Source organism: Crocodylus siamensis, chromosome 4 (genome assembly GCF_052110815.1).
Source record: "Crocodylus siamensis isolate JL-2025a chromosome 4, ASM5211081v1, whole genome shotgun sequence".
Lineage (NCBI taxonomy): Eukaryota > Metazoa > Chordata > Crocodylia > Crocodylidae > Crocodylus > Crocodylus siamensis.
The window spans coordinates 8879070-8905214 of NC_143398.1; the positions used below are offsets into that span (position 1 = coordinate 8879070).

At 47.8% G+C, this 26145-nt stretch overlaps 1 protein-coding gene across 1 annotated transcript in view; it reads right to left on the reverse strand.

Moving 5' to 3' along the window:
• SFMBT2 (Scm like with four mbt domains 2) overlaps positions 1-22797 on the reverse strand; it is a 165811-nt gene extending 143014 nt beyond the window's left edge. The window contains exons 1-2 of the mRNA XM_090041611.1: positions 22655-22797; positions 5840-5991 (exon numbers count right to left, since the gene is read on the reverse strand). Of these exons, the coding sequence (XP_089897737.1) occupies positions 5840-5945 (106 nt within the window). The 5' untranslated portion in view covers positions 5946-5991; positions 22655-22797. The remainder of the gene's footprint in view (positions 1-5839; positions 5992-22654) is intronic.
• Positions 22798-26145: the final 3348 nt, after the last annotated feature.

Here is a 26145-nt window from a genome sequence, read left to right on the forward strand (position 1 = left end):
AAAGGTTTCCTCGACTTGAGCCTACAACTTGGTGGGTGGGCGATATCTTCATGCAACAGGAGTTCAGGGTCAGCCACGATCTTTTCATATTCTCCAAAGTACAACTGGACCCCTTCTCACCATGGAGGGAGCGATAATCAATAACACCGGCAGCTATGGAAGTGGCACGGGTTTTAGCGTCCCACTTACTACTCACATGGCGGCATTCACCTGTGCGTCAATGTGATGGGTATAAGGGTTTTGGCACCAGATGGGAGTGCAGTATTCAGCAGTACAGAGTACCAGGGCTTAAATACTTAGAAAGCTCTTCTTAAAATAAGGGGACGTACATAAATACGTATATGTATGTGCGAATGTACAGGCACACACACACATGCATATGCATGTCTATATGCATATGCATATATGCCATAAAGAAAAGTATGTAAGAGAGTTTCGGGCCCACAGAACTTAGAGTTGAACTAGACAAGATATAGACAAAGGAGGAATGGAAGTACAGAGATTTCAAGCGGTGTGCCACAAAACCAGCTCTCCAGGATGGTCTGCCCACTGTTCACTGAGCATCAGGAGAAATCAGGCTCTGTTGGCATTCAGCACTCAGACGGGCAAAGTCCATCAAAACACCTAAATACAGCCCCTTCTGAAAACTGCTTAATTCTCTCCTTTGTGAATCAAAATCAGAAAAGGAGAGATTTAGCCCAGAAGACTGCCAAGGGGCGCATGCCTCTGCCCGCACCCTCTATGGGGCAGCCCACAGGCTTCGCTCGCTGCCAGTCCGTCCACTTCGTTGTGACACCTCATTGTGATCTCTCGCCAGCATTTTATCTACAGACTTTATCAGGAAATTACTTTTACTGGGTCTGTAAAAATAATGTCAGGGAGCTCATTTATCATAGCGTCAGCGCCTTCTTTAGCTCTGTTTTATCACAGAGAAATTGAAGGCACGGAAAATTCCCCTAATCATTTTTATTGATTCTGGTCTGGCATAGCGCTACCCAGGCTTGAGGCAATATTACCCAGTGGGTTAGACCCAGAACAGGGAGTCAGGACACTTGGGCACTATCTGATATACTTGAATATTGCCCGGGTTTCCCCCACCAGGGAAATGTGAAGGATGATTCTTGCTCAACTCTATCAAGTGTTTTCAACCCCTCCTAGAAATACAAAGTGTTTTGAATATTATTCTTTATGACTGCGTCTGCTACAAGGGAGATGATCACAAAGCCACATCACCTCTAAATGCTTGAGTCTTGCATTCAAAGGATGAAAACTTGGCTTCCACTAAAGCCAACTGCAAAACTCCCTGTTCATCTCAGTGGGGTCAGCCTCCCACAGTGTTCATTGCGAGATGGTTATTTTACTTCTACAGGGTGCATATTTTACTTCTGTATGTTGGTAAATCACTTACTGAGCCTTTCACCCAAGCTCTTTTTTTTTTTTTGCGAAACAGTCAAGCCTAGGAACAGCCCAAATCCACCATACACGTCATGTCCTGTTAGGCTGTATTAAGTAGATGCACCTAAGGCTTCGGTATACAAACAAAATGAATCTGCTCTCTCCGTAGTTTGAAAAAGCTAGGAGAACCTCAGCTTGTAAAAATGCAAGCTTTTACAAAAACACCGCATCCTCTGAAGACATATAACCATTATCACTATGGGAACCTCATGGTGATAGGGTGAAGGAAAAAAAAAAAAAAAAAGAGATCTTTCTACTCTGAAAGCATAAATCCTTACTGCCCCACCTAAGGGAAAAATCTCCTTAGCAGTCGAGAGTCTCAGATCGATGGCCGAGTAGTTCTGATTTTAACCTCTACCTATTTATACACGCTAGTTAAGTTTTATACTTTGTCCATAAAAGACTTGTCTTCACGTCCAACCTGAAAAGAGAAAATGGAGGAGGAGGAGGAGGGTGGGCTAGGGGCTGATGCACTATACTAGGTCTTGGGAGTTCAAGTCCCAGCTCTGCCACAGACTGTCTGTGTGACCTTGGGCAAATCCTTTAGGCCTAGATCCTTACAGCTATGCAGATACCCAACTCCTACTTGGGCATCTCAGTCTCATTCATTTCAATGGGAAACTGGTGCCTAATCCTTTTTTTTTTTGGGGGGGAGGGAGACCTGGTCCTTCTGAACCCAGAAGCACTTCCACTGACAGGCTACACCACCTAATAATGAGCCACTTGGCCCCAGGGAGGTGATCCAAATGGACTCTATCGCCTGCCAGTTAGGGCACCCAGCTGAGATGGAAAGGCCCAGGCTCCAGTCCAGGATTATTTCTGGGTTTTCCATACATTTTGCATTAGATTGTCACCGGCTAAACGATCGTGACCCAGGCAGTTGGAAAAAAATCTGGGACCCCTGCTTAATTCTTACTACCTCCCATGTATTGGAAGGGAAGGACAAGGTGATCTTGCCCCACCCCGCAATACCAGGACATGTCAACCAAATTAATTACAAGTACTCAAACCCACCCCCGGACACTTCAGCAATAACTGTGACCAAACAGGTTCACAGTAATAATGCATCCAAACAGGCCCACTCACTTCAGACTTCAAAGTCGTTTCTGTGCTGCCCAGAACAGACCCCTGGAGTTTAAAGACAGAAGCAAACTGAAAAATAAAACTTGGAAAGGCACTTCCCAGACCAATCTGTCATGACACCAGGTTGCACCAAGCACCAGGTATAATCCTCTACACACTTCCTAACTCCACAAGCTCATGCTAAACCTCAAGCTATTCCCAGTACGGGTGCAAAGGACACAGAGCCTTTCCCAGCAAAGTGCACCCAGGAAGCCACGCTGCCTTCCTTAGTGAGGAGCCATTTGTGAGGAATAATGAACAGACCATCTCCAGTGACTTCTTTCTTTTGAATACATAGGGTTTATCACGGGCAAGACGAGGGGGAACCTAACGAGGATCTCTCGTTCGGATATTTAGCAACGTCTCTGAAAGTTGGCTTCTCAGAAGTCTGCTCCGGTGCCCCTCAAATGAGAAGGCCTGTTTCTTCCCCATGGGAGACTTGGACGTGGCTAAATTAAGCAAGGTTGGTTTTCTCCTTTTTGCCATGTAGGACTCGATCGAAAACGTTTGATGCGAGAATACCAATTGCAAGTCCGACACCGTCCTAGTAGGAAGAGACATCCTGTTCGGCATCTTCCCAAATCCAACACAATTCCTGCGGTTTCTTTCTGAGACTCCTTATCAAGGGAGGGGATTTTCTTTCCCTCCCTCCCCCATGGCCAGGTTGGACCAAAGCTAAATGGGGAATGCCTAAAAAATACAACCACTCTCACGAGACACCCCTCCAGTCCCCTAAGCACCCCCAAACACAAGACTCAGAGTGGATGTTAAGTGTCCTTCAAGATTTCTCTCCTTCAAAAAGCCATGGGGTTTCTCAATTACTTGCTCCTTCATTCGACCAGGAACCTAAGGGTTTTAACCTAACAACACACATACTAGGAACATCAGAACAACACCAAGAAAAGACCTGGTCTCCAAATGCAATCATATGCAATGGTCTCCAACTTGTACAGGCCCCCAGGCCACCAGACTAAGCAAGCAACATGCCACTGACACCATCGTGCTCTGCTCTCCGTGCCAACCTGAAGCCATCTCTATCCATGCAAAGCAAACCTTCCTGCAGTCAAAAGCAAGAGGTCTCAGAGGCCACAAGCAAGCCACAAGTGGGTACCACTGAGCTGGAGTGTTAATCAGCTTGCCTTACATCTCAGGAGTGCCCTGCAGCCAGACCAGCATCACTGATGCCTCCTATCCTCCTGCTTAAAATGATGGTCTCTGTCCTGTTCCCTCTCCCATCTGAGCTCAAGAGAGACAGGCCTGATTCTCCTATCACTAATATGAAGTGCATAGCACGCGCACCTGTTGTGAGTAAATGGAGAGCGTTTCCTCTTCATCAAAGAAAGCTTTTCCCTCTGGTTTCCCATCATGGTTATCACTCGCACAGCCCCATAGCTGGTACGCACAGCTGGAGGGCATGTGCACTGTTACTGCTTATTATTTTTATTGCAGAAGCCTCAGGCATGGATCAGACCCCCCCCACCACACACACACACACACCTGTGCTAGGAGCTGTACAAAAAAAATGAGTCCAGAGCTTACAGCCCAACTGATCTGGACCAGGGCCACTCTTTTAACACCATGGTGTGAATTAAGTCCACTCTGAGCCAGTCTAGAGAACATGGTCTGCAAAACATGACAAGACATCAATGCTTTGCTAAGACAGACTGTAGGACTACCTGCACCATCAAGTTGAACCAGTGGTAGCCCAGTGAGAAACCTCTGAAATAAAAGACCTGATTTCTAAGACAAAGGAACCTCAAAGCAGCTTAAAATAAATTTCCGTGGCGGCTGATCATTTGTAAGTGAGAAACAAGTTCCTACCCGCCTCATACGCCAACCCCAGAAAGCAGGCAGTAAGGATGCTCACATAGGAACAGAGGACTGGAAAGGGGCTATCATGACTAATCCAGACACACCCAGCCTCTTCCCTCTTCATTGGTCATTGACTTGGACAAGAGCAGAATTAATTCAACACCTAGAGCTTCTAAAACCCCATACATCTTTTTTCCAATGTGCAGCTTTAGGGGATCCCCATTTTCACCTGGTAGTGAAAGGAAAGATCAAAATAATGGAAGAAAAAAAAAAAAAAAGAAAGAAAATCAGGATCATAGCGGCAAATGACTCAGCACCCATCAGCATCTAGAGGGGACACCCACCCGCCCCAGGGAAGCCAAGAAGGTGCTGCAGGGGCTCTTTCAGCAATCTGGATCTCAGTCCGTCATTACTAACCCAAAAGCAACACATCCTGTGTTAGTCTCCTAGAAATGCAGGATAGCTGGAAAAAGCATTTAGTCTTATTAGCAAAAAGGCAAACACCATAATGTACAATGCATGAAGTACCCAGCAACTTGCAAATGAACAGTTCAATACTGAAGGTTAGTTATTGAGATGCCCCCTCCATCAGACGGTCCCTCTGTGCTGAGCACAGCGAGATACAGTCCCTCCTTCAAGAGCCCAGAGCTTGACTTTTAAAGATGTGTAGGGCCCTCAGTCCCCCTAAAACCCAGAAGGTTTTGCTTCTAAACATCTTCAAATAGCTGTCCCCGATTGGACCAGACGGACAAAGAGTGGGATACAAAAATACAGCAAGCAAGCAGAACAGAGAGAAACGAGGATCAAAGCGGTTAGTGATCTCCAAATAAAGTGGTCGTAGCGGTAGGAACTGAACCCAGGCCAGTCCTAAGTCAGCACCTTAACAAGCCCACCACTAAAGAAAGTGCCTTCAATTTTCCAAATAAAAATAGAAGAAGATTAAAGAAATTCAAGGCTTTTTCTTAGATGAAAAAAAGCCACACTAATAGTTCTGCAGATGCTTATCAAATCATTCAGGAACGTTTGCCCCAGTCCAGAGGTCTGGCACACCGATCCTGCACTGGATCCTATCTGGAATAATTAACTAGAATGCCAGTGGCATACAGGCCTCATACTAGGTTTCTGGGCAGAGAAAACGGTTACCCAGGCAAGGTGATAGCCACAAATCCCAAGTGCAGTAACCATCCTAAAGGAAGTTGCAGGCACACCTAAAAACACCACATGCAAAGTATACACTCTGCCGGCAGGGAGATGCTTTGTGAAAAATTCTCCACTTTCATCCCAACATTTAGAAAAAATGGTGGAAAAACCCAGGAAAAATGTTCTGTGATCATTTTATTAAGTTTTTTTCTGGTCTTTCTCCAAATGTCAAAAAATAAAATTCAGCTTCTTCCAGAACAAAAATGTATTTATATGTAAAAGTGAAACGGGTAAAAGCACAAAAGCTCACCTGAATCAAACTGTTCTCTGTTCCCATTGGCTGGACTCTGGCCCTTCTCCTGGGACAGATGCTGTGTTTCCTGCATGCTGGAAATCAAAGACGTCCTCGTCTCCATTGTTCAGATTTCTTCCTTTCCTAATTCATCCTGCAGCAAGAATTTCCTAGAGGACAGCAAAATACAACAGTGAGCAACCTACTCCACCCAAGTAAGAGCAGTCTTGAGTGGCCCTGTAGTTTAAAGACAGAAAATTTAACTGTTGACTGTAGTCCCATAGTCTATTTTGATGCACTAGCTGAACAGCTCCAGAGCCTGGGTTTGAGATGGGGATGATAATTCCCCCTGTACAGGTGAGGAAGAGAGATAAACTCAACCCAAACATGCTGAATCGACCTGGTTTCTTGCATAAGCTTTAACGGGTCCGGATCAGACTCACACTGACATACTCAAGGTAATATAAGGAAATCTATGGCTGAGGTAGGACCAAGAATCAGATCTACCCCACCCCAGTGCAATGCCTTAATTACAAGGCCAGCTGCAGATTTGATCTGCCCACGCAGTCCTTCTTGCTCCCAGGTTCGACAGAAGCTGTGCATACATCCGGTGCACTGAAAAGCAGCGTGGTCCAATGCTAAACTAAGAGGATGTACAACCGGGGCTCTTTTACCCAAGTTGCTCCTGATTCACTACGCCTTCACTCCTTCCTTTCCACAACACACCAGCTTATACAGGCCACTGGCAAATGACTGCCATCCTGGAGCAAGAGAAATGCAGGGCACACCAAACCCAAGTTTCAATCCAGCTAGCTTGAGTCCCACCAACGCCGGAGATGCGGCAGCACGGACTTCAGTACAGACTAACCCCCCCAAAGAAGCTCGGGGGTCCTGGATAGACATGTACGGCTTGAACACCTGCTAGCACCCCCGCTAGCTCAGACACGGCAATCATGCCACCCCACTGCAATACAGAACTGCCACATTTCAGTAACCACCTTCAAGTGACAGCGACTCATAAATCACTCTCTACTCAGTGCTGTGCCAGTAGGATTTGCACTGTAAACTCTTTGGGGCCATGAATTTGGTTGTGTGTTTGCACGTCTGCACAGACCCTTACAGGGCAGAGCCTGGAAGAAGCCTTGGGGTGCAGCAGCAGTAGCAGCAATAGTATGGTGCGCCAACCCCGCAGCCCCAAAAACCGGCACAAGAGCAAGGGGGAGTTCCCACTTTTATATAGAAAATCATAGGGGTTAAGGTCACAAACCAATGGGCTGAAGAGAAGCAACAGGTGAACGGTAAAGAAACATCAACACGGTGGTAACGCATGCTCAGCACCTTAATTCCCAGCCAACTCTACCGATCTCCAACTCTGCTGCGCGCTCCCCTGTGTAGGGCTGACCAAGTTCACATGCACTGCTCTCCCTTCCCTAACTCCAGCCTCCAGTTTCCTCCTCCCTTTCCCCTTGCCCCCCAACCTCCGGGGGTTGCTGGGAGTTGCAGTCCAAATTAAACACATCACAGCTCTGCAGACTGATCCCTGGTTCCACCTCCTGTTACACACATCACATTCACATTACAGTAGTAACCATTGTAATAATAATAATAATAGTAATAATAATGTAAATTATTTAGAGCAAATGCCCTAACTGGCCTCTTTAAATTGCCCATTACAGTTTGGGCACTATCTAAATAATAACAATCATTTATTTCCCCATCTTGATGCAGTGATTAAAACTCTTCATCTTTCTTCTTCGCTGACTTGTTAATGAATTAGGCATATTATGTACCACGGCTCCTTCAAACACAGCTAACCTCAGAACATATATATCGGTCATCCCCAGTGTACATTAACTTTCAATTAACTACAAAACTAAATGCAATCGGTGTGCTGGAGGTTGAGAAACGCTTATCCTTCTGTAGAGAAGAGCTGGAGCATTTCCGCAAATATCATTAATAATGAATTGGTTAAGTATCTGCTTTTTTTGAGCAATGCTTATTAGAGGGGGGTGGGGGGGAAATTGTTAACTAAGGCTTTTACTTTCCCCTTGGTGGATTCAGCTATTTTTACGTTTCCCCTCTAATCAGACCATAAAGAAAGGTAAACTGGAACTATATAAAAAAAAAAAAAAAGAGAGAGAGAAAGAAAGGGAGAGAGAGAGATGAATTTAAACATGCCAAATCAATCATTTTAAATAGATTTAACAAGGGAAACAATATAAATACTAAAGGAGAAAGATAGGTTACTCCATAGCATAGTTGAACCTTGGGAAGCTCCCATTATTCTGACAAGACAAAGTTACGAGCTGATGCAAAGCTTATGGTCCCAGCTCAGACGGCTGCAGCGTTTATGCACGCAAACAGCAAATAACGAGGACGGCGGGCAAAAAAAGGCCCGTCAATACCGGCGATCAGGCCAAGTCCATCAGCAGCGCCTCAAAACACGGGATTTCTACACCGACCGATCTGAATGCCCAACGGGGGTTACAGCTTTTGTATACAGAAGACGTTTTTCAAGGCAGCCCGTACAGAGAAATCTTTTCACGTCTACAGTTTCAAGAAGTCAGCAGTAGTGGTCTTGATCTAGATTTAAACAATATTTACAAGCCAAATACTGTAGCCCTGGGTACACAGGGGTCAGGTGCAAAGTCCACTGTTGCACTGCATTGGAAATATTTCCCATTCAGTTCATTGAGCTTTGGATTGGGCCCAAGAAACAGGACCGGGACATTTTCATTGTCCCACTGTAATAAAAGGAACGGAGGAAAAACAAGGGGACAGAGCCTGGATGTGAAATTCTGGGGAAGGCATCTCCATAATACGTATTTCAGGCTCATCCAGTCAATAAACATAAAAGATAAAGCAAGTAAATACCTCGCAAAATAAAGAAAGTACCTCAAGGTTTTTTGGTTTTTTTTGAACTTACATTAGTGAGGAAAATTGTGTTTTGGGCGAGGAGGTGGGGGAGCGGGACCACATCATTCTCTTAAGCATGCCTTTTTAATTCCAAGAAAATGAGATGTGGTAATGGACTATAGCCAATCTTGGGAATGGTTACAAGATTATAATTTACTGGAAGAAAACATTAAAAGCATCTTCTCCAGTCTGGTTTGAAAACAAGCCCAAACCGTGTAAGTGGTGCAATCTCCATTCCCGGAAATTTTAAAAATTAGGTTGGATAGACGCTTGGCTGGGATAGTTTAGTCAGGTATGATTCTGCCCTGAGCGAGGGGCTGGACTAGATAACCTCATGACATCCCTTCCAGCCCTACCTTCCTATGATCCAATTCCACTAGCACCCAGTCACTCTCTCGCTCTCTACAGGTGTGGTCTCCCCACCCCGCAGTGCTGCACACCTGGGTGATGCTATTAAAAAAAGAAAGTCCTCCCGCAAGGAAGGTGTCCTACAGACAGGTCATGAAGCTGCAGGGCTAGCCAGGCAATGGTGCACGTGCTCCCCAGTGCCTGCCCTACCTCCCTCTAAGGACCCAGACTTTTGGAAGAAGGAAAATGTTGCTGTGGGAAACTATCCCCCACCACTTGGGAAGGCAAAGACCCACGAGTAAAGAGTTTCCAAGGCATGAACAAACCTGGAGAGTCAGCCACAGCCCAATAAAAATGTGTGCAGATCCTCCAGGGTTGCCAATACAATACTCTGCATTACTGACTAAAGCCCCTACTCCCACCATCGCATGAATAAGGGGAAAAATCTCAGCTTTCCTTTCAAAAAAAGTAGTCATCGTGGGCTGCTGGTAAAAGCTTAAATATGTGAACTGAGACAAAGGAAAACAAGAAAACATAAATGAATTGAAAAAAAACCACAAACCCTTGCCCTCTATGAATGCCTGAGTCAGAGGTTTCAGGCAGGAGGGGTTTCCAGTTCAGACTGGAGATTCAGAAGAACGAGTCTCACCCGAGTCAAAGTCAACACGACGCTTCCTCCTCATCGGGGTTGTTCCCCTCGTGGAGTCTAATTCCTTCGGCAGGCAGCAAAAGACACTATAAGAAACCACCTCTTCCCCTTGCTTGTTCCTCCTACAGCTGCCAGGGACTCAGCTGCACTTATCTCGAACCCGCAGCATGGTCATCTCTACTGATACGGGCTGTCTGCATTAAACAAGCCAGCACCCACATTGAACTGCTCTACATTTGTCTCATGAGCTTGTTTTTCTTGATAAACCACATGGGGCGGTGGCGGACAAGCCCTCTCCCAAAGGGTCCCAGAGGGCACATCTACATCGCCTCCCAGGAGTGCCACTGAGAAGTGTTCTCCTGGCACATCATGTCACCAGCATGCAACATCAAGCTGGCTACATTGCCTCGTGCCCGGTCTAAGTCGTACAGGCTAGGGACAGACATGACACGTAAACCGGTTTAAGTGATCTGGTTTAAACCCGTAACGGAACAGATGTTCAGCGCACATAAACCAGCCTGAAAATGGCTGAGGCCGGTTTGAGATAAACCTGGTTGAATGCAGTACCAGACTTAACCGACTTGGCTCAAACCGGCTTACGCACTGCCTGTCCCAGACCGGAGGTGGGAAGAACGGACAGAGCCTGCTCCTCAGCAGCACGTTCAGGTTTGCCGTAGAGTAGCGGCTCTCAACTTCTTTAGACTCGAGGCCCCCCTCAATAGATTTAAAGTGCCCCTCAGAAAACACCAGCTCTTCATTTTCACGTTTGTTGACTAAAGAAAAATAGAAGAGCAATTCTTCTGTTACGAAGAACTCAGTAAGACCACAATAGGTCTGAATATTTTTGCCACTATGAATTCCTATTTGAACATCCTGGGTTTATCTTGTGAAACATGGTCATACACCAGTGTCACACCCTTGAAAAGATCACAAGACACCCCAGGGTGCTATGGCACCCTTGTTGAGAATCACTGTTGTAGAAACACTGTAGGTACGCCCGGAGTGACACTTCGTCTTCCCACTTGATGATCCACCCTTCACCTTTCCAGCTGAAAGGGTTTTTTTGGATTAAAAAGGCAAGATGGTGAAAAGGGGATTGGTGGAAAGAATCCCACACCACTTCACGCTTCCTGCACAGTGTGGATAGACACGGACCACTGTGCCCTGGGCATCTTTAAAAAAACATGCATCTCCTATTGACTTCAAGAGGATTCGGTTACTCTTGCAACCCTAAGGAAGGTGGAAATGCAACCCTAATTATATAGTATTCAGTCAGTCAATCATGGTCTACCTGAGCCTAGAAGGCCTGAATGGATAAGGCAGTGATGGCTGAAGCAACTGGAAAGCAAGGGGGTCGCGTGGCTAGAGTTCACATCCCCGACCAGAGGGACCAGGTGGCCATTCCCAGTCTGGAGGATCTTTCAGCAGAAGTCACAAGTGAGGCTTGAACACACAAGTGCACGCCTAAAACTAGGAAGCCTGCATAAAGGAAAAAAACGTCACCTGCTTAAAGGAAAAAGCATTAAAAGGTGGAGACTGCTGTCTGCTCAAATCACAACAAGGCCCACATTCAGGTCTCCCCACGGGGCATAAGAGTGTTATGCTCATCTTGCTCCCAGTCCTTTGGGGAGGGGGCTTCTCCAGGGCATGGCTGCCAAAAGAAGGGGCAGCCCAGAGGTAGACGGGGGCACGGTCACAGCACACTGCACTGCAGCGATTCCCTCCTAAGACCGGGGCCATGCAGCCCGAATGTGGATGAAAGCCTCGTCCACGCTCACCCCACAGGGTAACCACAATTCAAACCCTTGGATTTCTGATCATAGCGCATGGGTGGCTGGACCTGTGGGGCCGTTGCCACCTACAATGCAGTAATCACCCACTGAAACCATCCACGTTTCTCAGCGAGTCCATCTGGAGGTCTAGAGGGGCTCGGTAGGCTCAGTACAGCTTGCAGAAGAGCACTTAGCATGTTAGAGGAAACTGTGTTAGTTTAAACTAAGCATAAAGGAGATCTGGGTTTGCGTCCCGACTGCCACTGACTCACAGCGGGACTCTGGATAGGTTACTAATCAATATGAGCCTCACACAATTTGGAACAGGTCTGCCAGGAAGAGTCCTTAGGATACCTCCAAACAGGAGCGTGGCTGCAAAAGCCAAGTCACCAACCCAGTGATGGGTGATGCCTCCACAGAACAGTATCAGGCTCTTGCCAATCTATTGGTTCAACTAAATATCTAGGCCAAATACATGCAAATTCCCTTAGGCTTTTCCCTCCCTCTCCTCAGTCCTCATGGGACTTCGCCTTCATCCATAGACTCCTACCTTTCCTGCAGGGCTCCAGAAGGACCAGATATTCCCATAACCCTACAGCCTCCACTGGTAGAGGAGACCTATTGACCAGAAAAGGGGCCAGTCATCCTGTAAGAGCCTGCTGCTGTTCATCACATGTGAAGGCCTTGGATGCAGCAGTTTCTATGACCTATGGAAATAGGTCCAGCAGCACCATGCTCTCCTAAAGTTGGTTTGGTGGGAACGGGGAGCTATATTCAGAAGGAAGAGGAGCTCCAAATGTGTGACAAAAGACATCAAACCCAAGCCTGTGTAGCACTCAATCACAACCCCATAGGCAACAAGTTCCCACACGAGTGAACTAAGTCATTAGCAGGGCCCTGGGTACAAACAAGTCATTAGTCTGCCCAAGCTGAAGAGCCCAGGGGAAAAACACAGAGAAAACACACCCATTTTTTCACAACCAACAGCAACCCAGGGTCACAGCTGGCTGCCTTTGGACTCCCTAACCTGAGGAGCGTGAATTTACAGCTAGGTTGACCAGGAGCAACCTTCAGCATGGCTCATACACATGGCTCTGGAGCCCCAACACGCTTAACCACGGCCAATACAACCCAGCCCCAGGGTGCAAGACTTCATCCTAAACAAGAGCCCGTTGGCCAATAAAGGGCAAATGCCATCGCTCAATGATTCACCTGGATTCTAGCCAACAGAATAAGCGGCTCCCAGAATGCAATGCACAGGGTGGATCTAAGGAGTTTGCCCCAGAAAAGAGAGCAGGATCCACCAAAGGATTTATTGTCATAATATAAGCCATGCATGCCCACAGAGACAACCGCCCAGCATGCAAGGCTATGTGCCGAGCTGAGAGATTAGGATCCCCAAGGCAGTATCCATCACGACCAAACCTGGACCATGGACTACCAGGTCATCCACAGCCACCGAGCCTTGTGACTCGTCCCACAAAGGCAACAGCTCCTACAACGTACAGTCAGACATTAGTTATCTAGAATAATTAGTGTTACCGTCATTCTGCAGAATCAATGTTTCCGGATAATCAAACACTGCAGTGTGAAGCGCTGCAAGCCATAACGTTGTACCGCCCGGCAATTTTTTTTTTTTTAAAGTTATGAACCAAATGTAGTGGGGTGCATAATGCCTTATACTCTCAAAGCATCAGTACATAAACAGCACAGAAATTTTCCACTAACAAGCAAAACCCAGCTGTGGGCCGATGGTTTTGTTCATACAAAATAATCACAGTTAACTGAATGCCCAGATCAGACTTCCAGATAATTAACTCTCTATTTCAGGGCTGTCCAGCCTCTGAGCAGTTGGGGCCACGCAACCGCTAAGCCAGGTACCACACACTGCATGATGGCCCGGTCCCTTTCCCACCCCCACCAAATCCACCCATCATCCCACCACATGCAGAGGCCCCAGTCCCTCCAACCCATGGGATCCCTGACACACACCCTGCCCCAGGAGTGGTGGCAGGAAGGGGACACTGGAGGAAGGAAAGGGGAGGCCAGAAACTCCAGCAGCCATAGCAGATGAATGATGGGATGAGCAGTGCCCACACCAGGAGCCCAGGGGCCACAAGTTAATCTCTCATTGCTCCTATGCAGCCGTCAGCTAGACAGCCCTCCAATGCATTATCTGGAGTGAAGCAGTAGAGACAGCAGATCCAGCAGCCCCTAACCAGGCACTCTGGCTGCTTGGGGCACTCAAACCTATTGGATGCAAACACCCAAATGTTCAGGCTGAAGAGAGAAGACTGCAGACTGGGACTCATCTTTCCTACCTGCCACACAGCCAAATTGCAGGTCACGGCACGTGCAATCAGTCCTATTCTATGTATACCGTGCGTCCCCCCCGCTCCCTATCCCACTGGCTTGGCTTGCACCAGCAACACTCTCTCCAGGGTATTAACAGTCTGAACTTGATCCTCTAAACTCCTCCAATGACCCCAATTTAGCTGATATATTCTTCAGAAACAAACCCCCAACACAGGTCAAAACAGGTCAAAATTCTCCTTGTTTGAAGTTAACAAGAAGATGTACACGAACAAAACTACAGGATGTAGCTCAGGGCAAAATCAGATATTATATTACAGGAAGATGTTCCTACCTAAGAACATACTTGTAAAGGATTGTTCATGGCAATCTAGTACAATATTTACACCCCAAAGCATCTGCCTGGTACAAATGGCCCATCATTCAGAAGTGCTATTGCACCCATTAAAAAGCAGCTGTCCTCTTCTGAGAGAAGCCTGTCTGTCTTTTTAGATAAAGTGCCAGTTGGAAACCTTTTAAGGATCATTTCTTCCAAATTTCTGTGTGCATTATATATATTTAAGGGCTCTAAACAGAGCCTTTTGCCAACTGGTCTCATTTATATCTAGTGACAATTTTGCTCTAGTATTTGAACATTCTGCAAGATTTTATTAAGGACAAATAACTACTTCGAACTCACTGCATGGACTCAGAAAAAAAAAATCCTAGGAAAAGGCCCGTTCCAGTCTGAAGAGCTCAAAATGGTCTCAATATCAGGAGCCTGATCTGGTCTCCGTGTAGTCAACAGCTACTTTTGGAACTGAAAATCCAATATACCAATAAATCTATTAAAGAGCTATTTAAGATAAAGGGAAATACGGGCACAAGAACAAATGGGGGAAGATGGCCCAGGAATAAACATAAAATGGAAATTATATTAAGCTTTCTCAGTGTCAGGTTCAAGAACAGCCTTCCAATAGGAGTTGCGGGGTCAAAAACCCAAGTGCGTTCAAAATACAGTGTGATCAGTTCACGAAAAGGATTATACGATAGGGTGTTTGGTCCCTGAGCCCAGTCCTCTGCTATGGCAGGGAGATCCTATCCAGTCATGTCACAGCACAGAATGCTTTTGCCATTAGCTTCAAGCTAGATTACAGGTCTCTTATGCCCTGCTTCACTGCACAGAACAGGCTGGAGTGGGGCATAAGTATACTGATTAGTGATATTAGACAGATAATATAGCAGAGCTAATTAGTCCACCAAACTTGTTAACAAAGGAAAGTTCTTCAGCGTTACTGGACAGATGAGATAAATGGGTAGCCTAACTGTACCCGAGTTAAGCTTTTGGTCTGTATTCCACTTCCATCCGAGCGGGCAGGAGATAATTACCTACAACGATAAATCTATCCACGCTGGAGCCGGTAGCAAAGTGATCTGAAACTGCAGACCATATAAATTCATCTGGGCTTCACTGACTTCAGGATGAGTTCAATGTGCTACAAATGCATTTTCTTTAACTTACAGTTCTCCAGCTAGAACAGGGTGTTTTAGGATTGAAACAGATATTGCCTTTCTGTCCCTCTTCGCTACAATACAAAATTTGATGGTGACACAAAGGCCAAGCAAACAGATATCCGTGCCCCTTGTTACATCAGAAACACCCAAAATTTATGGCCATGACACAGATAGTATCAAATTGTGCCACTATTTAGCAGCAGACATCTATTTGCTTTGTGGCAGGATGGCATGGGCAGTCTGGAGCTCACATCTATTTCTGGCCTTAGATTACAGAGGACCACTGCTACCGCAGTTATGCCCCTGCCATTTCACAGTATCTTTTCTTGAACCCTTGACTAGTATTGCAAAGCCAAGATTTTTTTTTTTTCCCCCTTACACTGACAAGCTACAGGCTTTTTACTGGCAGCTAAACATTTTTAAAGACACACACTTTTACTGAAACATGCTTTACATAACATAAATGCAACTCTTCTGCCACATGCCGCCTTGCTGCCAGGCCTGTTACAAGGCCTGGGTTCAGATTTAAGGGTTTAACATCAACCATAGTAAAAAAATAAAAGAGCTTGGTTATCAGTAAAGTGTGCAACAATAAAATATGTATTTGTGCTGGCAACCCTGCTTGACAACAGCAATGGTTTTACACTGTGCTTCCCCTGCCTCCCGACCCAACAAAAAGGACTCCGCTACTCACCGCCAGATCCTGATGCCCCTAATTGCATCCTGCACCATTCTGCCCCACCCCATCCCCCAAGTTTTATGCACACCGGCCCCACTCCCTCTAGCCTGCCACAGACCCCCAAAGAAGCCTACCTGTGACCCAGCAGTATTACAGGCAGCCTGGGATGCAGCAGTAGCACATGGCTGAGATAATGCTCACTGTGCGCACACTCAGACACTGAATGGCATTGCTCTATTCTGTCACTGAGAGCCACAAGCTGTGGCTGCTTAAGTGTTTTTACTGACAGCTACAGGGTTTTTTTTACAGGCTTTACTGGTAGGCATTTTTAGCCTGCCTTTTTTTTTGTTTGTTTGTTTGTTTTTTTTAACCGACAGTCAGTAAATTTCCTGAGAGTTGGCAACACTGCCCTTGACATCAGGGACAGCAGTGTTCCTCAAACTTTTTAGGCTCGAGACAACCCTCATTAGACTCAAGGCACTCGTTACTTGACAACGGAAAAATGATAGAGCGCTTTTCCTATTGCAAAGAAGTAAAAACAATGACAACAAGGCAGAATGTTTTTAACACCATGGATTCCTATTTGAAATTCCTGGGTGGGTCTTGCAAATCATGACTGCACACCTAACAGTGCATGGCATCCCAAGACACCCTTGAAAGGATCTCACAGCCCCCTAGGGTGCCATGACACCCTGGTTGAAAATCACCGGTTTATGGTGTAGAAAAAAAGCCTCATCCTCATCACCCAATGACAGCTCTCAGGGTCAAGCCCAGGGTGCTAGATCGGGCCCTGAAATAGCAAAGATGGTTCTTTCATTAACTGCCAGTGAAATAGTAAGTTTTATTCTCCACTGCCTTGCCCCTGTTTTGTACCCCTAGGATCCAGTGGCTGTAAAATGCTGCCGTATCCAAGTACTGGTATTTTACATCCACTTTACACAGGTGTAAGTGTCAACACAAGGCTGGCAATGGAGAAACAAAAAAAGACTTATTCGATAGGCATCCTATTTCCAATAGCTTTCTCAGGACCTTGGCTACTTATTAGTGAAACAGGGCTAGATTCAGCAAAGCACTTCATCACATACATAGGTCTCAACTTCAAAGGCTACAGCTTGGCTAAACAGGAGTGGGATTAAGGCAGGCTTAGATTTAAACAGGTACTAAAGTGCTCTGCTGAATCGGGACCTTCCTTGATGAAGACACAATTAGTACCCAAACCCCTTGCAATTTCAGCCATTAGAGGAAACAAAGGGATATAAGCAAGATACAGGGCACGCATTTCAAAGCAGTGGACGGCCACAACTATAGGACTGTTTTAATACCACCTCTTCCTCGCCTCAGCCATACAAACAGGGTTAAAATTAACAGCTCGTACCGCTTTGACAACTTGAATGCATGCAGCTGTTTATCAATCCAAAACATCTTATTTGGCACCAGCCACAGGGAAAAAAAAAAACCCTCAATCATATCCCAACAGGCCTGATTAATTAAGTGCCAGGACTCTCAGGAGGGAACACGAAACATTGGTTTTGTGGCCCTAATACAAGGGCCAATTCAGAACTCCTTAAATCAGCCAAACTCCCATTGATCAGGATAATAAAGTCTGGCTTTATGGAGCTGCATTTCTCCAAGCAGCTTTGCAAGGACGGCAAGCCGATTAGAATCCAGAAAACATCTGCCATCAGATCCTAATGTTTTTTTAGGAAGATTGCACTCTAGTTCTTGGCAGCATCCATTCGCTTTAAACTTTCCAACCAATCAGCATGCGGGCCCTGATCCTACACGCTGCTCCACGCCGCCTGTAGCTTTCCATCCAAAAATAATTCCACTCGCTGGAAGGGACTACGCATTTACATAAGCGTTTGCAGACCCGAGCCACCGTCGTGCACTGGAATCACAATTACTCGCTGCCGTGCCTCAGGACGCTCTGAAGGCAGCCACGGAAGAGCCCTTCCGCTCAGTAAGGGCGAGCAACTGTAGTTTGCAGCGCGCTGGCTGACACAATCTGCTCAGAATCAATTTGCAACGCACAGTTTAACTCCTAGAGCCCCGCGGGTCAGGTTCAAGGGGGTGATCCCACCCCCTTTTCCCTAAAGGAAAATGAATCAGGTGCCGTTCGCTTCCACAAGCAGTCTCTAAAGATGCAATGGTGAACAGCCAAGTGATGCGAGATCATGCAATATTAATGTGTCATCATACCCAATATAATCAAGATTGTGGACTCCGTGCAAACAGCTGCTTGACCTACATTTATAAAGCAGCGCTCTAAACACCTTCTCCTTGACTTCAGAGTGAAACTGTTCACTAATCAAAACAATTTCTTCCAAGGAACAATTACACAGGAGGTCTATGTACACTCTTTCCTACACAATCTTTTAATGTTCCCAGAAAAGCGACTGCCGGTCTCCCTCCCATGCCCCCCACGAACTGAGATGGACTCAGAGGTTCACAGGCTTTACACTACCAGGGTCACAGACATCTTGCTCACATGACACAGGCCACATTTCACCTACTGGTTCCTAGTGTAAGGAATTACTCTTTCCTAGTAAGACAACAAACACTACAAAGTCTAATAACTTGTGGCTGAACCAGAGGTTGGATGTGGCTGGACACGCCAGCAGTCCAGCCTTACACAAGTTACTCCGCTGCCATTAACAGACCCAATAGTGTGGGCAAGGATGGTGTGTGTAAAACTGCGAGATCTGGGTACTCGGCTTATTTCTGAGTAGCATCACCTAGCCTGTTACAATTCTGCCATCAGATGTCACTTCAGTTTTCTTTTCTTGTTTCTGTTTATTTAGCTTTGTTTTAAACAAAGGAATAAAAATAAAACCTAGAATAGTTATAAATACACTGCTTCCAAATAGCCCTCACGGCAGTATTTTGGGATCTGAGGTTTGTCAAAGCCTGCTTTTACTAGAACTGTTTTTGTAATTTCTAAATGCCAGCACAACCGTTTTTGTTTGCATTTGCTGTCTTCCCCTGCAGGGCTGGCAACCCAAACCTCCGTGTCACTGAGCTGGGAACGCACGAGACGCAAAAAATAAAAGCCAGTCGAAAGCTTCTCCAAGGGAAAGGGAAACCGACAAATCTATTTCCATTGTCCAAGATGCACAAAGTGGAGAGACTAAACATGCTGTTTTAAACAGGAAAACGTCCGGGAGATTGCAAAAAGCAGGAAAACATCCGGGAGACTGCAAACACTAAAGACATATAGCAGGTTCCCACAACCCAAAGGGATGCTACAGTAGTCCATAGCGGCTGGACAGCAGTAACACGATTAGCACAACATTTGCCAGCAGCCTTCCTACTATAAGCCACAGCATTCAGGGCTGTATTAACGAGATATTTTTGAGTCGTGTGGATCAAGAAGTTTACCTGGTGCAGATGGCTTCTCTCACACCCCCTGAGCATCTCTGCACCCCATCTATAACAGGACTTGTCAGATCACCGTCCAGACCCGACACCTAATCCATGGCTCTCCCAAATCCTCCTTCTCCACGACACCAAGCATCTTCACCTTCCAAAACCACCTGCTCCAACAGCAATGCCAGCCTCAACGCTTCGCTCATCCGCTTTTCTCCCTAACACACATCACCAGCCTATCTACCTTGGATACCCTTCCTAGTCTGCCTGGCCCCCTCCTTAAGACCCCCTTGCTGCTGTGACAAAAGTAATGGAGTGACAGTCATTGAAAAACACAGAACAAAACAAGACAAACCGAAAAAAACCCCCACGATCTCCAGCATATCACACTACTAACCCTCACTGAGTAATCACCTGGTCTCACTGCTACTACTCTGTCTTCCCTCCTTATCTTCCACGTTGTACTGTTTCTTCCTCATTGCATCCTGTCTATTTGTTAGCTTATCGACTCCTCTAGGGAAGGGTCATGATTTCTTTCTTCTTCGAGACATTCCCAACACATCTCAATAGACAGAAATATAATAAAAAGGACTTTTGGCCATCCAAGTATAGTGGCCCCGTTACCACTGCAGCTGAAAGGTGACAATGATGATTGGGGGCTGGACTCGATGATTTTCCGAGGTCCCTTCCAGCCCCAGTGTCTAGTGCCTCTGAACGATCGGGATCCTGCTCTTTAAAAGCAGGTATTAGCGGGGTAAGCAGCAGAAGACAGAGGGCTCGGGGTTTGACGGTCATCACAGAAGAAGAGGACGGGGTTCCTGCCTCCTATAAGGAACAGCTTAGTATTAGCCTGATGTTGAAACAAGCTCTTGTTCATAAAAGCTTATGCGTCTCCAATTCTGGTAGCCTATGAGGTGCATCTCTGCCCTGCACTGTATAGACTGGCAGGATGGTGCCGTATCCAGGGCTTCCTGGGAGTAGCCCAGGACAGCGTAGGTCAGGGGACATTTCTCCTTCATTTCCAATGCCTCCTTCTTTCCTCACCACTAAGACGATGCCTCTGAAAAACAGGTGTGTCCCCAGAAGAATCCTCCCCGTTTACATTTTTCTGTCTAGTTCGTGACAGAGTCACAATTCACTACATGCTCTGAAATACTTGTAAGTTCAGTGTCCTTTCAGCAGCTAGCAACACTGGCTTATTACTCCACCAAACTCATCAGAGACTCAATTATGTCTGATTAGATAATAATGGGTTGTCAGGACTTTTTCATATCCACAGACATCATTCTATTTTCATTTAAAGAAGGAAAAAAAAAAAATCTCTCCCTTTTTGGAGGTGGTAACTCAGAATGTTGCCAACAAAGGCTCGTTAAGTGACAGGAAATAATACTGGCCTCTCCCACTGGAGTTTTACATGCTATTTCTAGGGCTAGGGCTTTTAAAGGACTTCAGTGGTCAACCAACTGGTCCAACAAAGAGCTGCTTATGGCTGTGGCCTGCAGGACCATCTATGTGCCTACTACAGATGTCTGCATCTGCATTACACTGCACTGCTGGTGTCTGCCACGGAGGTAAGACATCTGCTAATCATTTATTACTCCACTCTTAATAAGGGAGTGTGACCATAATTGGTTTCTTCATCCTGCATCTTGCCCCAGGTTCCAGGACCAAATGTTCTCTTAAAAAATAACGCCCCAAAGGATCCTTTCCTCCTCCTTTACCACCCGCCAATCCTCTGAGCAGCGCCCCGCTTTGTCCCCGATGCCTGCTCTCATTGCATCTTCCCCATCCCACCTGATCCTGGAAGTTACAGTCCTAATCTCTTCTTTGCATAAAAGTGATGAGATGGATTAGGGCAGCTACGCCTCCACCCTCTGTTCCGGGCATCCCACCACTATACAAACGGGATCTTCCCGCTGCAGCCAAAGTGCCTGAGGTCTGGAGAGCAGAAAAAACCTGGCTGCCGCAGCTCCCCTCCCCTAACGCAGAGGTTGCAGCTGCTGTGATCGGGGCAAGCAGGGGCTGGATGGAGATCCCTAGTGCCTGCCTCCCAAGGAGCCCCCCAGCTGCTTGATCCCCGCGTCCCCGAGTGCCTTGGCTCTGCCTGGGGCAGCCGGCCGGATCCAGGCTCTGCTCTGCCCCAGCCGGGCAGGGGGCTTGGTTGGCAGCACTCCGAGGGCCAGCTCTCCCGCACCCCCAGGCTCGGGGCAGCGCTCAGGAGCCCGGCGGTGCGAGGACGCGCGTCTTACGCTGCTTTTACGGGGGCGAAGAGCCTCTGAAGCCACGGCGCACACCCGCTCCGCAAGGAAGCCTCCGGCGGCCGCAGCGGCACCTGCCCGCCCCCACCGGGGACACACGTGCACACACGCGCGCAGGCAGAGACGCGCACACACGGGCAGAGGCACGCACACGCACAGATAGGCGCGCACGCACGTGCGCGCACAGCCGCAGGCGCCCCCTGGCGGCCGGCGCTGCCCGCGGGAGCCCCGCGCAAGCCCCGCACCACCCGCAGCGCGGGCCGGGTCGTGCCCCCCCCCCGCATGCCCGACGGGGTTAAGCGCCCCCGCGCAGCCGGCGGCTCCGACGGGGCGGGCGAGGCGCGGGTGCACGCGCGCACACGCACCCGCCCCGAGCAACACGCGCCACGCGCCCGGCGCACCCCCCGCACAACACACGCGCGCACACGGGCCCCAAAAACCACGCCCCGCAAATAACACGCGCGCGCGCGCGCCGAACAGCACACGCGCGCACACCGCCCAGACCGCACGCACCGCATGTAACAGCCCCCCCCAAAAGGCATACACCCGCACCCCGCCAGCCGCATGCCCCTCGTATAACACAGCCCCCAAACCACACACACACGCACACCTCTTAACGCACGCACCGCATGTAACACCCCCCCGACCACACCCGCACCAAAATACCTCCCCCCCACCCCCGATCGCGCCCGCCCGCACCCCACCGCTCCGCCGAGCCGAGCCGAGCCGGCCCGAGGCGAGAGGAGGTCACATGAGCCCGGCCGAGACTAGCCCCGAAATAACAGGATCCCGCCGCGGCCGGGCGGGAGCAGCCCCCTCGCGGGCCGGGGCCGGGGCCGGGGCCGGGACAGGACGGGACGGGGCGGGCGGCAGCCCCGCGCACTTCGCACAAGTCCCGCGGCACCGAGGCGGCGCACGCCCCGCGCGGCTCCGGCTCCGGCTCCGGCTCGCCCCGTGCTGGGGGCTGCTTTTGCTTTATTCATTTCAGCCCCCGCCCGCCCTCTCCTGCCCCCCCCCCCGCCCGGCCCCGCGTCTTACCGGGCGCGGGAAGGGCAGTGCCCTGCGGCTCCGCGGCGAGCAGGCGACCAGTTTGTCGCTCCCTCTCCCTCTCTCTCGCTACAGCCTCATTCCAACATGGCATCCTCCCATTGCGCATGCCTGCCACTCTTTTTTAAGCTGATTTTTTTTCGCAGCCAACTCCTTCAATGACCTTTTTTTCCAGCAGTTGCAACATCTTTTCGAGTTGCTGGGTTTTTTTTTTCTTTTTTCGCAGCCGATTGCAGCGGGTCGCGAGCCCTCCCCCTCCACCCTTTGCACACCCCCCCGTGCAAAGAAGTTTGCAAGGGCAAAAGACGGAGATAAATAACCGCACGGGCGCGGGGAGGATCCGCGCGCCTGAAATTGACGCGCGGTGAAACGGACCCCCCCACGCCCCCGTGCGCGCACACACGTTACTTCGCTTGCACGTGGGAGTGGCGCCTTTTTTTTATTTAATTGTTTAACTAGGGGTCGGAAGGTGCACAGCGCGAGAAGGGGAGCGGACACATTTTGCATCCCCCCCTGCCCGGGCTTGCGCGGATCCAGCCCCAAGCAAACACGGAGACTTTCCCCCCAGCCATGTGCGGCTGGAGACGCCTCCAGGGTGTCGGCTCCCCCAAATCTGGTCCACGTGGGGGGCGATGAAGAAGGGCCCCTTGCACCTCGCTGCCCACCAGAGAGGGGCTCAACCGAGGAAGGCAGGCAAAAGCCTGCCTTGGGCTGGCCGCATCCTAGGCTGGGCGGAGGCAGGGGTAAGGGATCTCCAAATGCAAGCCCGTGAGCAGCAGGGAGGACACCTTAAGATCCGCCTGGGGGGCAGGCAGGGAGGGATCTGCACATTGAAGAAGGGAAGAAAGTCCCTCCAGGGAAGGCGCCTGCCATGCGGACAGGTACCGCCGGAGCAAAACAGGGCTTCGCCCTAAATTACGCGGGGCTGTAAGCAAGACAATGCCGCACGATGATCTCTTCAGCTCCAGCAAAGGAGCCTGTTACTACCTCCACTCAGCAGGCGACTACGCCCTCCGTGTGTTTTCCTTTCACATTTAGATCTGATTTTCTGTGCCCCTTCACCGATCCACCACGTTTCAAAGGGAACCGAGTGCCTTCTCCGTCCGGGAGGGCTCAGACCTCCACGTCCTGGACGCTACTTTGGGCTTCGTGTCCACTCCCACTTCAAGTGGGAGACCTGCGCTTTTATTCCGCGGCAGGATCACTGATGTGATGTATATCCCCAGAGGACGCGTTTCTAACCCGGACTTTTTCTCTCTCTTTTTTTCTTTTTTTTTTAAAGGTACTGAATCTTCTCATCATCTTGAAGTTTCTTCCAGCAGCATTTCCTGGCAACATTATTATACCCTGAGGTTTCCATGCAAAAGGGGACTTGTGTGAATCAAGTATCTGTCTTTTGAGCCAACTTCTGTGTTTTTAATCATGAAAAAAAATTGTCAAGGATAAAAAGTTGTGATGGGGGGAGTTAGATTAATAGAGAAACACACACACACTCTCTTCATGTATCCAGATTTATGACATCCCCAGGATCCCTCCTCATCCCATTTCTGCACATGTTCATGAATAATAATGGAAAAAGAATGATCTAATCCAAGTTTTGGAAAATAAGTGGCCAACATTTTTCAAATGTCAACATTTTGGCAATATTTAAAATATTTTAACTGTACCTGGATTCCATGACATTCCCACTCTCCTGGTTTCAATACCTTATACAAGTGGGGGCAGTGCTGGAATGATGGGATATCAGATTTCTACTTTTTCCCCAAAAGATTGAACAAATAATGACATTCCCTTCCTTTGTTTGCCCGGTACAGACCATTGCAGTTTCCCTACCCGACATACATTGTGTCATAAGGATATCAATACACCCAGTAAATTCAGGAGATACAACGGTAATCCAAATGAGGAAGATGTCAATGGTTTGTGCCTTCAGTATCTTAAATATTCCCACTTTTTCTCTCCCGCTGTATATGGATTATTGTGTGTTTTCTTTTCTGCACCATCCTCGCTTCTTTTCAGGTCTTTTTTGTGTCTTCAGTTTCCTTGCTCTCCCTCTTGACTCTTGCTCTTTAGTACATCTTGTCTTGCTGTCCTGTATCATCGGCTATTGTTTTATTGACTGTACCTTAAGAACTGAGACTGTGCTGAGTACTTCACTTATAGGAATATAAGAAAGCATTTCTTCTCCAAAGGAGTTTAGGACCTAACCTAAACTAAATATATTACCTCTTCAGGAGGTTGCCTGGTCCGTATCAACGAACACAAGACTAAGAAAAATAGGATCCCCCCCCCGATGTTTCTAGGTGGCCACTGCAACCTGAAGTTTGGACATCGGCAAAGTGGTTCAACCTCATAATCAGGCCTGATCCCAACATGAAATGGCTGATCCCAAGCCTACTGAATCAAAAGTTCATTTCAATAGACAGTGATTCTTATCCTTTTTAGATTCAAAATGCCCATCAAGTCACCCCTTGGAAAATGCCAACTCTTAGTTTTCACTTGTTTTTGACTACAGAAAAATAAGGGCATTTTTTTTTCCCCTGTTGCAAAGAACTCAGGAAGACCACAACAGGTCAGGGTGTATTTATTGCTATGGATTCCTATTCAACATCTCTGGGTTGATCTTGTGAAACATGTTTGCACACCTAACGTTGTGGAGCACCCTACAGCACCCTTGAAAGGATCTCAGCTCACCCCAGTGGGCTGCAGTTGAGAATCACTGCCATAGCCCTTGGATCTTGCCTGTAGCAGACAACAGGACAACATAAACCAACAGTTTTCCTACATTATAGTTTTGCTGAAAAAAAATGCAGCTGAAGACTCCCAAGTGGGGACTGAATATGTAGGAGCTTATCTTTTTTTTTTTTTAAATACTTATATGAAAATAATATGTACAAAGGGTGGGATTTTCCAGAGGTACAAATAGAAGTTGGGTGCCTGACTTCTACCGGTAGCTATCTGCCCTTTGTGCTCAGAGTAACCTGCCGCAGATAATATCTACATCCATTCATAATCAACGTGCCATTGTGGTGCCTACACTTCAGCAAACTAGTAATGCCCATGTCGTTTGAAACGGTGGCAATGCCCATGGGCTTACACAAACAAGCATGTCTCACCCATGCCAGCTTCCCATACTCTTATTTTCAACAGTTTCGTTTTTGCAGAAGAAGGTAAAAGGGAAAAAATGCCTTTTAAATCTATATCATTATATATGCACTGTCATATGGTGTATGTGTGAAATAGATACACCTGATAGAGAGTGAGAGAGATTGAGAGAGCGTTATTACTCATATAATTGCCAGCAACTAGGGGATGGTCATTATGTGCAGCCTAGAGCAAGGCTGAGCCCTAAACAACAGTTGTTAGAGGATAATGTGTTAGACGATTTCTCTGTACTTCCCATCTTACACAATCCTAGAAATAAGTCCCAGTATGGGGTGGGACTAACACGCCACACGGCCTGGCTTTCCCCTGCGACTCTG